General features: G+C 37.0%; 1 protein-coding gene across 1 annotated transcript in view; it reads left to right on the top strand.

Annotated features, from left to right (window-relative positions):
- Positions 1-8,016, top strand: part of LOC114209122 (arylacetamide deacetylase-like 2) — a 36,364-nt gene extending 28,348 nt beyond the window's left edge. Inside the window, 1 exon segment of the mRNA XM_028103166.1 lies at positions 7,414-8,016. Within this exon segment, the coding sequence (XP_027958967.1) occupies positions 7,414-8,016 (603 nt within the window).
- Positions 8,017-18,866: the final 10,850 nt, after the last annotated feature.

The following is an 18,866-nucleotide window of genomic DNA, read 5'->3' as shown; positions in this document are numbered from 1 at the left end:
TAGCAGCTTCCTGTAAACCGTCCCATTGTGTAACAGAGCACAGTCTTACAGATTATCTTCAACATGTTTTTTGTGGGAAAAATTTAGAGATTAAATAAAGACACTGGTTCTGCACACTGCTGAAATGAGCAGTAACTGATTATTCGTCTTTGGAATCAAGCTGATTTTGCTATTTGCCTGAGAAGAGCATGAGTGGATTCATTTTTGTCTCCTTGCTATTTATGCACTGTTTGTTTCTCTCTTTGACTCTTATCCCCCCTCCCAAAAGAAAGATGTTCATAGATATTACATCAGAAGAGAGTATGATAGACGGTGATGTTAGACAGTTTGGCAGGGGCAAATCATACAAGCGCCTTTTGAAAATTTTTTTTTTTTTACTTGACTCCAGGGGCATTGTGAAGTCATAGAAAAATTTTAATCACATTTGTATTCAAAAAATTACTGTTGTTTGACTTATTTCACTTAGCGTAATACTCTCTAGGTCCATCCACATCATTGCAAATGGAAAGATTTTATTCTTTTTTTATGGCTGAGTATTCCATTATATATATGATTTCACTCATAAGTGGAATTGAAGAAACAAAACAAAACCGTCATAAGGAAAAAAAAAGAAAAGAGAGGCAAACCAAGAAACAGACTCTTAACTATAAAGTGCAAACTGATGGTTACCAGGGGAGAGGTGGTGGTGGGAGAATGGGTTAAATCTGTGGTGGGCATTAAGGAGTGCCCTTGCTGTGATGAGCACCAGCTGTCGTAGGGAAGTGTTGAATCGCTATGCTGTACACCCGAAACTAACACTACACTGTGTGTTAACTAACTGGAATTTAAGTAAAAACTTAAAAAGAAAAACACTGTTGCAAAATGGAGAGTAGTGTAGAAGGTGGGAGAGAGTGGGAAGGAGAACATGGGAAAGAATTGCAATACACTGATGACCAAAGAGAGTATTGTGGATTAGGATGGTGACAATGGGAATGGAGAATAGTGGGTAGATTGGTGAAATAAAAAGAGGTGAAATCGACAGGCCTGGGGAACTATTGGATTTGGAGGATAATGAATAAAAAGTCAAGTCTGGTTGATGGGAAGTGGGTTTGAATGTTCTATGATGTATACAGGAAGAAATTCAATGTAAAACACTAACCAGAATGTCTTGCTTGTAGCAAATGCTCATAGAATATTAGCAATCATGATTTCTCAGAAAGTAAACAGGTTCTGATATACAATGAACTTTGGGAGCTATGCTTGTGTTTAAAAGTGGAGGTGGGGCTCCTCCCCGGCTGCTTGAAGCCTCGCCGCCATCATGAACGACGCAGTAACTATCCGGACCAGGAAGTTCATGACTAACCGACTACTTCAGCGGAAACAGATGGTCATTGATGTTCTTCACTCTGGAAAGGCAACGGTACCTAAGACAGAAATTTGGGAAAAACTAGCCAAAGTGTACAAGACCACACCAGATATCGTATTTGTGTTTGGATTCAGAACCCATTTTGGTGGTGGCAAGGCAACCAGCTTTGGCATGATTTATGATTCCTTGGATTATGCAAAGAAAAATGAACCCAAACACAGACTTGCAAGACATGGCCTGTATGAGAAGAAAAAGACATCAAGAAAACAGCGAAAGGAACGCAAGAACAGAATGAAGAAAGTCAGGAGGACTGCAAAAGCCAATGTTGGTGCTGGCAAAAAGTGAGCTGGAGATTGGACAACAGAAAGAGTAAAGATGCTGCAGTGGCTTTATCTGTGGTGGTTGTGCAGATTTTTCATGAGAGGATCAATAAACTAAGAATGTTAAAAAAAAAGTGGAGGTGGGGCTGGTCAAAAAATGCCTACTCAAAAAAAATAAGAGAAATGAAAATAGAATTAGGTAATAGGCCAGATTAAGCAAATGACTGAAAGGGTGAAAAGAAGAAGCTTATGGCAATGCTCCTCTATTGTATAGTACTACTTAAATAGGGTTGGGGAGGGTATGTTTTTTCGAAGACTGCTGTGATCTGAGCCATGGGTTTGCACAAGAGTTATTAAGATGTTTGTCCAGATAAGACACCACTGGTTCATCTTCAAACAAAAATGGAGCTGAGCAAATATTTCGTATGGTTTGCCCAGTGGAAGATCAAAAAACATTTTCTTTTTTTTTTTTTAAGACTTTTATCTATTTATTTGAGAGAGAGAGAGAGCATGCATAAGTGGGGGAAGGGCAGAGGGAGAAGGAGAAGCAGAGTCCCTGCTGAGCAGGGAGCCCGCCTTAGGGCTCAATCCCAGGACTCCAGGATCATGACCTGAGCCGAAGGCAGACGCTTCACCGACTGAGCCACCCAGGCGCCCCCAAGAAACATTTTCTGAAGCATTTCAAGGATAAGCTGTTGGATTTCTATTATATTTGTCTCCATGACAATAAGAAAGATAGCTATCAGTTACTGAGTGCTTACCAAATGCCCAGAACCATACTATAAATGCTTTATCTTACCCGTACAAAACTGATATGCCATATCTACTAATTTATATCAATTCTAGAGATCAGGAGATGGAGGCCTTACAAAGTTAAGTGTCTTGTCCAAGGTCATAGAGTTAAGATAAATCCAGGATTCAAACTTGGATATGAAAAGCTTAACCGTTGAGCAATACTGATTTCAGGCCCTTCTTCCCCAGTTACGAGGTTTGTCCCTGGACATGGTATCTCATGAATCCAGCACTGCTGAGTCATTTACTCTGTTTCACTGTCCTACTTTTAGGACATAAAATGGGAAGTGCGATTTTCAAGGAAGGAATAAGGAGCAGGAAAGAACAGGACCAGTCCTTAAGGAGGAGAAGCAAGTTGATCATCTTGGGCCTTTTGAAGGGCCCTGTCTTCGTCCGTTTGGGCTGCTATCCCATACTAGCGGGTACTGGGTGGCTTATAAACAACAGAAATTTATTTCTCACAGTTCTGGAGGCTGGAAGTCTGACATCAGGGTGTCAGTATGGTCTGGTGAGGGCCCTCTTCCAGGATGCAAGCTTCTCGTTATATCCTCATGTGGTAGAAGGAGAAACCCAGCTCTCTGGGCCCCCTTTCATAAGGGTATTCATCCCATTCAGGAACGTTACACTCTGGTGACCGAATCACCTCCCAAACACTCCACTGACTAATACCATCATCTTAGTCATTAGATTTTCAACATATGAATTTGGAGGAACATAAATGTTCAGGCTATAGAAGGCTCCATGTGGGAGTTCTCCAGCTGCCAGTGTAGTTGGAACGTGTACCCTGGGATGAGGCCAAAAGTCCTCTTATATTGGAATTCCTTCATGATGGCTCATAGTTCATCCAAATATGCACTGGCTATCTGTATATTGATGGAATTGGGTGTGGTGTGGAGTGGGAGGTGGTCAATGAAAAGGAAAATTAGCGGGAGGAACAATTCTGGTTGCTATGAAGCTGGGATTCCTGGGTTGAAAATAGTAGATCTGCTAAGTTTGATGAATAAAACTTAGTGCTAGCGATGTAGGAATGCTACATATAAGTTAATTTTTGCATACATCTATACTTCTGTGGATGACAGTCAATGGATAAGTTGCTGTGGATGTGCAGAACTTGGATAACACACATCCAAACCAGGGGGCTAGATGGTAGAGACCCTTTGAACCAGTGACTGGTTTGAGAGGGGCAGTGGATAGTGAGGGACTCAATGCAGAAACTGTAGTATAGGCCCTTGGCAGGCAAAACCTACCTTTCTCTAGGAAAGCACCATGCCCAAATAGATGGTCTTGGGACATCTGGGGAATGGGAGAGGATTCAGTAATGCTTCAGACTGTCTGGAGCAGGCTTTATGTCAGGCACAAGTATCCCTGACGGACAACTACTTTGAATGGGCTTCAAAACAGTTGAGTCAGTAGACTGATATAGGCCTCTCTGTGCAGGACATAAAGTCATGAAGCATCTTTTCTCTGACTTTGCTATCAGCCACCCCTCAGCCACCATTCCCAACTCATGGGATTTGGTTGTAAACAAAGGAATTAATGTAGGAGTGAAAATAGTTCTGACCCTCATGTCACTCCAAGCTTTTTAGAATGACACAGAAGACTTTTATGAACTGGTTTCAAGTTCATTCTCAAATATGTAGATTCAGGAGATAAATCTTTACCATGGTGTGAATAAACTACTCTCATGATAACAATAATATAGTGGCATGACTTGAAAAACCAGTTAGAGATTCAAATTACATGGTTTAATAAAAGAAGAGCAGAGGGAGTAGTTTATATGGGAGAATTCTATTTTTAGATTTCATGAATTTAGGATTAATGGTACTTAATTATAAAAGGGAAGTTCAAATGCATCATATCCATTGTGTTCTCATTGAAATAATATTAATTATTGAAAAGGATTGAGAGTAAGGATGTACTTTGTTGAACATATTCCAAAGCCTTTTACTGGGTTACCCAAAGTTCTTTATTATACTGAAATATAAGAAAAATTTAAATGACAATTCAAGAACAGTTACCAGTGTTTAAACCTCAAGGATATTATAACAAGCAAGTTATGTTCTCTCAACTTTTTTTTTTTTTTACTTTGTATTTTCATTCTTGTTCTTTTCAGAGTCATAATTGTCCTGAGATAAATAAATGTCTTAAACATTTTTTACAGTCAGGTACCTGTGAGTTGCCCCTGAAATGAGAAATACATATCCATTCATGTGATAGTCTCATTTATATTATAGGATGGTCCACTCAGGACTTCCAGTAGTAATGTTTATGGATCAATATTAATGTGTATTTGGACCTTTGCACTTTGATTAGCTAGTTGTCTTTGAGTCTATGTGGGTCTAGAAGGAAAGAACAAAGCTATATAGATAATTCCATAATTCAGTGTTACGGTTGGGACCTATTTGTTATATGTCTCTTACTGCTTCTTAAATCCCGTGATTTCTGGTTTAATGATAACATCCTCTTAAGAGCATCATAAACTGAGCAGCAATATTGATTTATTCATTTCTCTACTTTTTTTAATGCTCAACTGAACATTTCATTATCTGAGAAGTCAAGGTACTCACATGCATAATCACACATACATATTTATAAATATATATAGAATGTGTAGAAAACATCTGAGAAGATCCATACCAGACTGATACATAGTTGTTAAAACTAGGGCAAAATTGCCAAACTTGGAGGATCTGACCAGCAGGTTCTCTTCCAATATTGTGAAGGGGGTTAACTTTGAAATGAGCTTCAAAGGATGACCGAGAAATAGGAAGACGCATTGAATGACTAAGCAACAAATGATGTAATAAGGACCCAGAGGTGCTAAGTAGTGACAGATTTGTGGGAAAATAACTTTTTTTTTAAATGAGGTGTGCTTTTTTTTTAAAGATTTTATTTATTTATTTGAGAGAGCGAGAATGAGAGAGAGAGAGAGCACATGAGAGGGAAGAGGGTCAGAGGGAGAAGCAGACTCCCTCCTGAGCAGGGAGCCCGCCTTGGGGCTCAATCCCAGGACTCCAGGATCATGACCTGAGCCGAAGGCAGTCGCTTAACCTACTGAGCCACCCAGGCACCCCGGAAAATAACTTATTTCATCTGGCATTCCAGAAAGGGCAGTTAGGGCCAGATAAGGATGTTGGTGGATTCCTTTTGCCCTATCCCTGTGTTTGTGGTGTAGATTGTTTCTTGGTCTAGGTTTAGGATTTTGGCAGTGGGATGTTGATGGTGAACTTTCACTCAATAAAGCATCTACCTGAGGGCACTTGGGAAAGATTTGGGAGTTTCTGTCAGGGAATATTGTTTTGGCTCATTTTCATTCTAAACTTGTGAAGCCTCTAGCACCTTCAGAGAGCATCATGGAGGTGGTAGGATACTATTTCCCTTTCTGAGGTACCTCTTGGATTTCAGTTTATTCCATCCTTTGGGTTCATCCAGCCACTGTGGTGAAAGATTGACTTATAGGTACATCCTTCAGTCCTGAGCTTTTCACTTGGGGAAGTAGCAGGTTTTTTCATTTGTTCAGATGCCATCCTCTAGCTAAGACACTTGCTCCTTGGAGACTATTTTGAGGTTCTCTCCTATGATCCACAGGGTCATAGGTGAACCTCAGGACACCCTTCACCTCTGGAAAGAAAAAAGGGCTCCTTATCAAATATTTCACGTTTTTCTCCTTGCATGTCAAACTGTAAATATCAACAAGGTTTTTTAAAAATAATTTCATCCCTTTGTTTTCCAAATATCACCATTCTTTCAGAAAGTAAGTTACCTATCAATTGGCTTTTTTTTCTTTTCTTTTTGTCTCTGTACTTTTACATTTTATTTATTTATTCATTTTTATTATGTTCAATTAGCCAACATATAGTACATCATTTTGTGTACTTTCACATTTAAATGTGTTTCTTAAAATTTATAGTATGATGTTGGGAATTTCCTTAATAGCCAAATAATATTATTTTAAACTTCAAAATATTTTCATTTTAATATTAATATTTTATTTTAATTTTTAAACTTTAAGATAAAATATTATTTTAGTAATTGCATGTATTTCTTCCATCCATTGTGGTTGTTTTCAGTCAAGAATTTTTACAAATTTATATATGCTGTCAATTTCCCTCAGGAATATACTATTCAGGTTATTTGCATCGGTGATTTTTGACAAAAGCATCAGTATATGTATGTATCTCCCTCTCCCCGTCTCTCTCTTTTTTCCCCTTTGCCCACTGTACTGAACTCATTTTATGCACCGAGCCAATTGATGATAAACCATCAACTTGCTAAAGCAAATCTAGCAGGGTTTGTGCTACTAGTGGTTATGAAGCCAGGTTGCTGTTCCTCCTGTCACTGCCTCAGATTGAGGAGCTCACTCTGTCCATTGCTCCCAGTCTCTCAAATTACTCTTGGGTACAGCCTAAAAGTGCCTCACCTCCTGCCATATGTCTGTTTTTTAAAAAAAATTATAGCTATATAAGTGACATATACCATTATGTTAGTTTCAGATGTACGGTATGATAATTTGATATATGCATATATTGCAAACTGACAGCACAATAAATCTAGTTGACATCTACCACCACACATGACTACAAATTGTTTTTCTTGTGATGCAAACTTTTAAGATTCACTATCTTAGCGACATGCAAATATACAATATAGTATTATTGAACTATAATCATCATGCTGTCATTATATCCCCATGACTTATTTTATGACAGGGAGTTTGTATCTCTCTTTCTCCCTTTCTCGCACACACAAACAACATTTTTAAAACTTAACTGTTGAAATGAGCTTGACCTTTTTTCCTGCCACTGGAAGACATTATAAATATTGTGAAAATAATTATAATATCACATCAATTTTGTAGATTTGTTTATCACACAATTGCTTAAATTATTAGAATTCAATCTCTTCCTCTTGGCGTTTTGGAAATCTTTGCTTATATGACATCTTATGTTTTTTCAGGTGCAGAATGATCTTGAATTTTAACATAAAGTCAAGATACAAGCTTTATTTTACCCTAGCTTACCGCTAATTGATTCCTATGTGCCATCTCACCAAGAAAATGAGAATGGTATAGTTCTAACAAGGGACTTAGCCATAAAACTCATCAATTTATATTTCAACAAGAATGAAACATTTCTCCAGGCAATGAGAAGAAATGAACATAGGCCTCTGGAATCAAGACGTCTGTTTAAGGTTGTTAACTGGAGTACTCTCTTACCCGAGAAGTTTAGAAAGGGTTATGTTTATACTGAACCAATTCTTGGAAGACACAATTATTCATTCCCAGCACTTATGGATATCAGAGCTTCACCCTTGTTAGCCAAAGATTCCTGGTTACAGAATTTGCCACCAACTTATATTCTTACTTGTCAATATGATCTTTTGAAGGATGACGGACTTATGTATGTTTCAAGACTTCAAAATGTTGGAGTTCAGGTTACTCATGACCATATTGAGAATGGAATCCATGGAGCTTTATCATTCATGGCATCACCACTGTATTTACATCTAGGTTTCAGGATAAGAGATATGTATATTAGTTGGCTGGAAAATAATTTATAAATATAGTATATGTAAAATATATATGGCCATCAGGCAATGGATTATAATTTGTGATATTTTGTAGTTGTAGTGCAAAGAACAATGTCATTTGTGTTATCTGAATCTAGATTTAAATCAGTTATAACAGTTACTGTATGTCCTCGAACTAGTTAATTTTTCTGATTCACAGAACCTGCAGGTGTAAAATGCATTTAATCCCTTTATTTATAGTTGATTATAATTATGTTGGTTCCAATAGGGACCAATCCCTATTAAAGTTGAGAAATAGGAAAGGTTACTGGCAAATTAAAGAAGATAGTTTCCAGACAGTCACAGAAATTGCAAGGGTGACTGGGAAAAGGAAAAATAAAGAAAAAAAATTACAAGGTAATTGTATTTGTTTCCTGTGGCTGTTGTAGCATATTACTACAAATCTAGTGGCTTAACACGACAGAAATATTTTCTCTCAGGAGTTCTGGGGGTCATAAAATCAAGGTGTTGGCAAGAGCCACACTCCCTATGGAGGGCTCTAGATGGAGCTCTTTGCCTCTTTCATCTGATGGCTGCCAGTATTCCTTGGTGTAGCCAGATTATTTTATCTTGAAAGTTAGCATCTTCAAATCTTTCTCTTCTCTATCTTCACATGGCCTTTTCCTCAGCTTCCCTTTTAGAAAGATACATGTGTTTGCATTTAGGGTCCACCAAAGTAATCCAAGATGATATCCCCATCTCAAGATCCTTAATTACATTTACAAATACCTTTTTTCCATGTAAAGTAACATTCACAGGAATTAGGATTTAGATGTCTTTTGGAAGACCATTTTTTTCACATTTTCAGTCAAATGTTATGTTTTAAAAAGGCAACAGATCAACATTATAATTCATTCTAATCTAAATAAGAATTCAACAATGTAGCCCAGCTCAGTATGGAGTGAACAAGGTTTTCAAAAAACTGTCAAATATGTCATTTTACCCAAATAATGAATCACTTCTACAAACCTTTTGTTGAGTGAAATCATAAACTAAAACTAAAGATTTATTGCTGTGAAAAAAAGTACCCATAATACAGTGGTATGAATCTTGGATATTAAGTATAACCAGTTGAATCAAGTTAAGAAGTTAAAAATGTAGCAAGAAATGTGTGTGTATCTCTATGTGTGTGGTAAGGGTAGTGAAAATTTACAAGCTAGTTGACCCAAGAACAACTGAAATGTCTAACTTGTTCAATAAAGAACGGACATGATGTCAAATCTACATTTTTCAGCAGGCAATTAAAAATGACAGTTTCAACAGTCCACAAACTCATACATATTTTTCAAACTTTTTTTAATGTAGAAAGAAAGTAAGTATGTGCAAAGAGCTGTTTTTCTTCAGCTCACTTTCAGCACCTAAAGGATAGAAAAACATCTGTGACTATCACAAATGAGAACAAAATGAATGTCATTGGAGTCAGTTATATTTCTCCTTTGAGATTTATAAAATCTATATGGAAAGTTGATCCTATAACAAATTATATTGTCATAGTTCTGATTTAATTTCCTTTAAATTCCTTTAAAATGTTTTTTTAAGTTGTTGTAAAAAAATTTTTTTTGTGATACTGAATCTGATTCCAGTTCTTTTTCATCATTTAATATACTGGCCACCAGTTCTAATCAGGGAGAAAAAAAAAAACTCTTAGAAAACTCTTCATTATGATAGCACATTCAGCAAAAATAACTGATATGCAAGCAAACCATAGAAGGTGCATCTTTCCAGAAAGCACATTTTGTTGATTGTTCACTGAATATTTCTCATAGTGATTCTTGATGAAAGCCTCTTTCACTCTTGTGAGCATGAGTGTATAGTCTCACTAGTATGCAGTTTCATATCCTTGGACAGGAAGGCTGGCTCACAGCTAGAGAAAAGGTCAAAGCATTTAATTCCTGAAAAGCCTTACATTCCAGAGTAGGAAAGCATTTTTCCTTTATTTTTTTTATTTTAATTTTCATTATTTTGATACTTAAGAATGTGGCAGAAATGTATGTTAAGGTAGCCCAGTCAATCCTCATTTATTTATCTTGTAAATTTGGTCTCAGAACATTCTGTAAGAGACATTTTGCAAAAGCCGCTGCTAGACAGGCTTCCTTTGCAATTTCTGACACTGGGCTCTTGGGTACCCAGTGACTTTATCTAGCTTTGATTACTGTTGACATGCTAAAAGGTTAGATTCACTGGGCCGTACTCCCAAAATTGGTTGCCTTTTATATGGTGGTATTGGAGCACTGTGATAAAGCTATCAAGATTGGAAACATCCAGGGTACCTGGGTGGCTCAGTCGGCTAAGCGTCCAACTCTTGATTTTGGCTCAGGTCATGATCACATGGGTCGTGGGACTGAGCCCCACCCCAGTCGGGCTCCGTGCTCAGTGGGGAGTCCACGTGAAGATTCTCTCCCTTTCTTTCTCCCCCCACTTGCTCTCTCTCTCTCAAATAAATAAATAAATCTTTTAAAAAAGATTGGAAACATCCAAGCAAAAGTCATGTACTCTAATTTCTTTATTGGCAGTATAAGGGAAGATCTGATTACATCCCATACAATGTCACCTAAAATCTCTTTTCATTCTCTTTTCTAGCTATGTTATCCAGACATTGATTAGTTTCCACACTTTTATCTGTCCCAAAGAGAAATAGTGATATGGAACTTGATAATCAGGGTAAAAATTCTCTAGGTACCAAAAGAAAGGTTAATATTGTAGTTTGTGTCTTAGACCAAGTCTTGTTGATATATCTGTATAAACTATCATTGTAATACCTAGGGAAACTATATAGAAAAAATTGTTGACTTCATCTATCCAAGCTCTGTGAGTCATCTGTTACTTTTATTGATAATCTGTCCTGTGCTCCTAGATTGCTTTAACAAAGTGGCTTAAACAACACGAATGTATTTTCTCACAGTTCTGGAACCTAGATGTCTGAAATCAAGGTGGCCAAGGATCATGCTCCCTCTGAAGGTGCTAGGGAAGGATTTGTTCCAGCCTTCTCTCCTAGGCTCTGGGAGTTCTTTGGCTTGTGGCAGCACAACTCATCATCACATGGCCTTCTATGTATGTTTCTCTCTCCAGATTTTCTCCTTTTTATAAGAACACCAGTCATATTGGATGAGGACCCAACTTAATGACCTCGTTTTAATTTGATGACCTCTATAGAGACCCTATCTCCAAATAAAGTCAGAATCTTAGGTATTGGAGGTTGGGACCCCAACATATCTTTTATGGGGAGACAAAATTCAGTCTTTCTATTTGAAATTAATTTTGACTGGATAAAAAAATAATTGATTATTATATATTGATTATATATATATATTTTGATATAATATTGATTATGTATATATATATTTCTTTTTGGCTTAAAAATTGTTATAAAATATCTGAAGGCCTTTGGTTTTTTATTCCCCTGTAAGTTATTTGGTCTTATTTTCCTTAATGTGTAAGAGATTGTTTTTTCTTTAAAAACTAATAATTTTTACTAAATTATGTCTTAGTGTTGGTTATTCTGGTTTGATTTTTCCCAGGCATGTCATTCACCTTATTACTATCTAGGTTCAAATACTTCTTATTTTTAATTTCAGTGACATCTTCTCAAATAATAATTTTTAGCAAATGTTCCATTTCCTTGTTTTGCTTTTTCTTCTATGGGAAATTTTACCATATCTATGTTGGATATTCTTTCCCTCTGCTCTTTATTTGTGGATTTTAAAATGATTTTAATCTTGTTCTTAATCTCTTCTTTGCATTCACTCTTTTTTTTTACATTTATATGCTATAAAGTTCACTATATTTGGTGTACAAACCAAGTTTTGACAAGTACATACTGTCATGTAAATTTCTCTACAGTGAAGGCCCAAACTAGCTCTGTCACCCCCAAAACATTTATTCCTGTTTCCCCTAGCTCCTGGCAACTACTCTTTTCTATCTCTGTGAGTTTGCCCTTCCTAGAATATCATATAAATGGAATCATATGGTAGCCATTAAATTCCTTTTTATTTTAAACTTTTTCCTAATTTTTAGGCTGTATTTCCCCTACGACATTTTCCATATTTTCTCTTCCTCGTGTCAATTCTTGTCTAGTCTTCATTAAAAAAAGTTTTTAAAGATTTTATTTATTTATCTGAGAGAGAGAGAGAGAGAGAACAAAAGCAAGGGGAGGGGTAGAGGGAGAGGAGAGACAGACTCCCCGCAGAGCAGGGAGCCCAACACAGAGCTCCATCCCAGGACCTTGAGATCATGACCTGAGCCAAAGGCAGATGCTTGTACAGTCGCTGATGCTGCACAGGCCTTGCAGTTGTCGGTGGATTGTTCTGACCATTTATACCTGTAGGTTTGTATGGATACTTTATGTTCTGGCTCATATTTTGCTAAATAGTATATTGTCCATAGATTTTTGTTTTATTATCTGAATTTCTGTGTGGATTCTCATGGGGGAGATTTGGGGATTTTCAAAAATTAAAGACCCATAGTGGGAGATTTGAGCCCGTCTTTTTTCAGTAAATGATAGAAAAAAAATAGACAAAAAATTAATAAGTAGACAAGATTTTAGCAACATAATTAATAAAAATGGTTTAATTAACACACATTGAACTCAGTAGCAAATAATGTCATAATATACATTCACATACACATTGAACATTAAAAAAATCTTGGCCATTAAGCAATTATTGTCAAATTTCAAATGATGTAGAGCATATCCTCCGACTATAATGGAATTAGGCTAGAAGTTAATAGCAACATAATAATTTGAAAATCCCCATCAGTTTGAAAGTAATAAATATATTACTAAATAACTTGAGTTAAAAACTATTATAGAAATTAGAACACATTTTGAAATTGAAAGATAATGAAAACACATACATATCATGACTTGTGGGATGCAGGTAAACCTGGTCTCAGAAGGGAATGAGTAGTATACATTATAATTTCTAATGTATGTGTTACAAAAGAAGCAAGGTCAATTGTCAATTAGTTAAATGATCCATCTGATGAAACTTTCAGTTTGTATTTCACATAATCCCCTCTGCTTTTCACAGTCTGTCATCAAAATACCTTAAAACCTCACAGTCACGTCAGACTGTCACACCCGTGGAATTGTGCCAAATGACCATCCTGTCCATTACTTGTGTCTGGCCTCCATTTTGGCTGTGTAGACTTTTATCAGTAGCTGTAGCACTTTAATTGTTTGTGTAGAGAATATGAATCTCATTTCAGAAGTTACATTTTAAAAAATATTTCTTTTTCTTTGGGAGCTGGGAGGAATAGTCTGGCTGAGCACAGGTTCTTTTGGGTTGGGAGAGACCCCTGAAAGCATGGAAGGCCTTAAATGGACTCTCTGGCTTACACTTATTAGATTGCCCATGCCCTTCAAGAGTGAATCAATTTCTTTATCTTCTCTCTCTTTTGAAAGTCTTTATAATGAAACACCATGAATTCACTATTATGTCCACTTCAACTGAATATTACCAATATGTTTTATCTCCCTATATGTTTCTCCTATCCAGTCTCTGTTTCTCTTAAGAAACAATTAAAATTCTGATTTGGGGGTATGCAATTCTCTTTTTCTTTTATTGAAAATATTTTTTAGATGTGTGTAAGCCGTCCTAAGCAATATGTTTAGTTTTGCTTGTTTTAGGGGCAAAATATGGAATTATACTTTATGTAGTCTTTTGAGACATGACTTTCGCTCAATCATTAGCCATAGATGTTGCATGGAATGTAACTTATTCATTTTCACCAATGCATGAAATGTTCTATTCTGAGAATATGCCACAATTTATTTAATCATTCTCTTGTTTTGGAGTGTTTAGGTTTTTCCCAGGTTTATGTTTTGTTTTTGTGGGTTTTTTTTTTTGGTGTTATTCTGCTATTACAAAATATGCTGATATAAATATGCTTTTCTAGGCCTCCAGGTGCACAAATGTAAGAATTTTCCTCGGATACACACACACACACACACACACACACACACACACACACACACACACACACACACACACACACACATATATATACCTGAGATATATATATTCTACTACATCTTTTCCAGTAATTTGATTTGTTAAACTTCTTCATTTTTGCCAATTAAATTTCTGTGACATAGTATTTTATTTTTGTTTTGGTTGCATTTCTGTAAATACTAATGAGTTTGGTTATCTATCTGTGCTTAGTGGTCTTAAGTGTTTCTCTTTCATGCCGTGCATATTCAAGTGTTTTGCTTGTTTTTCCATTGCTAATTTTTTTTCTAATTAATTTGTGCAATGCATATTTTCTATATACAGATGCATATGCATATAGAGAATTCTGTATTTTTTTGTTAGGGTAGGAAGTAGAGAGAATGTTTGCTCGTGTAGTGTCTGGGATAGCTGTGGTTCATCCAGGTAGAAGGCCTAACACTTGTGTATACCAATCTGGAAATCAGAGAAATATTTCAATGAAAGCTCTTTGAGAAGAGCAGCAAGATAAAGGTGACTAGTAGGCTTTTCTAGATTTAACCAATGTTTTCTTTCCTATCCCAACTTCAGAAGAAATTCAGACATAATTTGCCTTCACTTGGATGGTACTCCAATATATGTTTATTATCTTCCTTCAGGGATGTCTGACCCCTCTCAAATACTGTCACTACTATGTTAGGCACAATTTTGACCTGGTGAATATTAAGAGGAAGGTAATTCATTATAGTAGCATATCAGGATAATTTCTCTCTGGGGAGAAAACCAAAGATTATATTGATTCACATGATGAGCTGAAGATGGTTAATCAAAATAGATAAAATACAGGAACTAACCTAATCAATAAATTTTCTAAGAATAGCTTGACTCAGGAACTTGAGATACATTCCATGGATGTATGGAACAAAATAGTCTCTGCTGGATGAACACTAAGAAATAAACACAGTCCCTGTAGGCTATTTGGATATTGCTAGATGTTTATACCAACATAGGCACCCTGCTAACTCCTATACATTGAAATAACAAATTTGGCCAGGGTCTGGAACAAAATCTGTCCTGCACGCAGGATTTTGGAGGTGGTCACTAGACACTTGCAGATTAAGTCAAGCACTGCCACCCAGTGGTGTCTTTGGAATTCCGGATTCAAAATGTATTTGATGCAGAGGCAAAATAGTATGTTTTTGAAAAAGTGTTAGTCTATTATTGGGCCCTGCTGCGAACATCTTCCATTACAGAAGTTCAGTAGATAATCTTAAGGGCTGAGATACCTTCTATGTAATATGTAGTGTCAGAGAGACATCCTTCTTGATAACATGGAAATTACATATACAGGACATATCTGGAGATGTATAGGGATGGGATTAAATCCTCTTGCTATTTGTTTCCTATTTGTCACATTTGCTTTTCTCCCACCATTTTCCTTCTTTTTAAAATTATTTCAGTAGTTTTATAATTTAATTGTTTTCTCCACTATTGGGTTATGAGATATACCTCTTGGTTTTATTATTTTTAGTGGTTGCTTTAGAATTTACAATGTGCATCTTTATGTTATCACATCTAACTTTAAATAATGTACTACTTCATATAAGTAGGAAGAACTTTCCAACAGTTTACTGCCATTTCCTTTCTCCCATCTTTTTGGTTATTGTTGCCATATATTTCAATGCTATATGTTATGAATCTAAAATTATAGTAATAATTTTTTAAATTGTTGATTATCTTTTGAAACATTTTTAAGATGAGAAAAAACATCTATATGGACTTAAATGATTATCTTTCTGTAAATCTTCCTTCCTTCATATAGATAAAAGTTATCTTCTTTTTTCTTTCTGAAGCACTGCTTTTTTTAAATAATTTTTTTATTATGTTAGTCACCATACAGTATATCATTAGTTTTTGATGTATGTTCCATGATTCATTGTTTGCATACAACACCCAGTGCTCCATGTAATACGTGCCCTCCTTAATACCCATCACTGGGCTAACCCATCCCCCCACCTCCCTCCCCTCTAAAACCCTCAGTTTGATTCCCGGAGTCCAGAGTCTCTCATGGTTCGTCTCCCCCTCCGACTTACTCCCCTTCATTTTTCCCTTCCTTCTCCTAATGTCCTCCATTCTATTCCTTATGTTCCACAAATAAGTGAAACCATATGATAATTGTCTTTCTCTATTTGACTTATTTCACTTAGCTTAATCTCGTCCAGTTCCATCATGTTGATGCAAATGTTGGGTATTCATCCTTTCTGTTGGCTGAGTAATAATCCATTGTATATATGGACTACATCTTCCTTATCCATTCATCTGTTGAAGGGTATCTTGGCTCTTTCCACATTTCGGCTATTGTGGACATTGCTGCTATGAACATCGGGGTGCATATGGCCCTTCTTTTCACTACATCTGGGTCTTTGGGGTAAATACCCAGGAGTGCAATCGCTGGGTCATAGGGTAGCTCTATTTTTAACTTTTTGAGGCACTCCACACTGTTTTCCAAACTGGCTGTACCAACTTGCATTCCCACCAACAGTGTAAGAGGGTTCTCCTTTCTCCACAACCTCTCCAACATCTGTTGTTTCTTGCCTTGTCCATTTTTGCCATTCTAACTGGTGTAAGGTGGTATCTCAGTGTGGTTTTGATTTGAGTTTCCCTGACAACTAATGATGTTGAACATTTTTTCATGTGCCTGTTAGTCATTTGTAGGTCTTCTTTGGAAAAATGTTTGTTCATGTCTTCTGCCCATTTTTTGAGTTGATTATTTGTTTTTTGGGTGTTGAGTTTGAGAAGTTCTTTATAGATCTTGGAAATCAGTGCTTTGTCTGTAGTGTCATTTGCAAATATCTTCTCCCATTCGGTGGGTTGTCTTTTTTTTGTTGTTGTTGACTGTTTCCTTTGCTGTGCAGAAGCTTTTTATCTTGATGAAGTCCCAAAAGTTCATTTCTGCTTTTGTTTCCTTTGCCTTTGGAGACGTGTTTTGAAAGAAGTTGCTGTGGCCAAAACGGAAGAGGTTACTGCCAATGTTCTACTCTAGGGTTTTGATAGATTCCTGTCTCACATTGAGGTCTTTTATCCATTTAGAGTTTGTCTTTTTGTATGGTGTAAGAGAATGGTCAAGTTTCATTCTTCTGTATATAGCTGTCCAATTTTCCCAGCACCATTTATTAAAGAGACTTTTTTCCATTGGATATTTTTTCCTGCTTTGTCAAAGATTAGTTGACCATAGAGTTGAGGGTCCATTTCTGGGCTCTCGATTCTGTTCCATTGATCTATGTGTCTGTTTTTGTGCCAGTACCATGCTGTCTTGGTGATCACAGCTTTGTAATATAGCTTGAAATCAGGCAATGTGATGCCCCCAGCTTTTTCTTTTTCAACATTTCCTTGATGATTCCAGGTGTTTTCTGGTTCCATACAAATTTTAGGATTGTTTGTTCCAGCTCTTTGAACAATGTCATTGGTAATTTGATTGGGATGGCATTGAAAGTATATAGCTTGCTCTGGGAAGCACAGAGAGGTTTGGATATGGTAACTTCTGCTCTGACTCTTGGAAGAGTCACGGAAAGCCACCAAGGAAAGCCGCCAGAGAAAAAAAAGCCCCCCCAAAATGGTTTTCACTGAGCCCATCCCCTCCTCACAGGGGGGAAGGGCAACTCTGCCCAAACAGGGTTGCCTGAGTAACAGCACGGCAGGCCCCTCCCCCAGAAGACAGACTCGAAGAACAAGAGGCTGACAACTCTAAGGTCCCTATAAAACAGGTGCATCTTGCTTGGGTTGTAGTCAATAATTTGGACTCTGTACATTCTCTCAACCACCTCTCAGCAGAATGACTAAGAGGAGGAACCCCCAACAAAGGAAAGAACCAGAGAATGTGGCCTTTGCCACAGAACTAATGGATATGGATATAACCAAGATGTCAGAAATTGACTTCAGAGTAATAATTGTCAAGGTGATATCTAAGCTTGAGAAAAATATTAATGACAATATAGAATCTCTAAGGGCAGAAATGAGATCTAATCAGGCTGAACTTAAAAATGTGATGAATGAAATGCAGTCTAAGTTGGGTACTCTGACTGCCAGGGTAAACAAGGCAGAAGAATGAATTAGTGAGATAGAGGATAAGATGATAGAAAAGAAGGAAATCAAGGCAGCATGGGAGAAACAAATTAAACCCCAAGGAATCAAGCTGAGAGAGATTACTGACTCAATGAAACATTCCAGTATCAGAATTATTGGGATCCCTGAGGGGGTGGAGAGAGAGAGAGAGAGAGGTCTGGGAGATACATTTGGGCAAATTGTATCTGAGGACTTCCCTAATCTTGGGAAGGAAACAAGCATTCATGTCCAAGAGGCAGAGAGGACCCCTCCCAAAATCAATGAGAACAGACTGACGCCACGACATATAATAGTACAATTTGCAAATCTTAGATCCAAGGAAACAGTCTTGAAAGTGGCAAGAGGGAAGAGATTTCTCACGTACAGTGGGAGGAACATCAGAATAATGTCAGACCTATCCACAGAGACCTGGCAAGCCAGAAAGGGCTGGCAAGACATATTAACGGTACTAAATGAGAAGAACATGCAGCCAAGAATACTTTATCCAGCAAGGCTGTCATTCAGAATGGATGGAGAGGCAAGGAGCTTCCAAGACCAGCAGAAACTGAAAGAATATGTGACCACCAAGCCGGCAGTACAAGAAATATTAAGGGGGGTTCCATAAAAGGAGAAAGACCCCAAGAGTGATATAGAACAGAAATTTACAGAGACAATCTATAGAAACAAGGACTTCACAGGCAACATGATGACAATAAAATCACTATCTTTCAATAATCACTCTCAACGTGAATGGCCTAAATGCTCCCACAAAACGGTACAGGGTTGAAAATTAGATAAAAAGACAGGACCCAT

The sequence above is a fragment of the Eumetopias jubatus genome, unplaced genomic scaffold (genome assembly GCF_037043125.1).
Source record: "Eumetopias jubatus isolate StellerSeaLion01/CBP00866 unplaced genomic scaffold, mEumJub1_p1.0 scaffold_1, whole genome shotgun sequence".
In the NCBI taxonomy this organism is placed as follows: Eukaryota; Metazoa; Chordata; class Mammalia; order Carnivora; family Otariidae; genus Eumetopias; species Eumetopias jubatus.
This window is presented reverse-complemented; position numbering and strand designations above follow the sequence as displayed.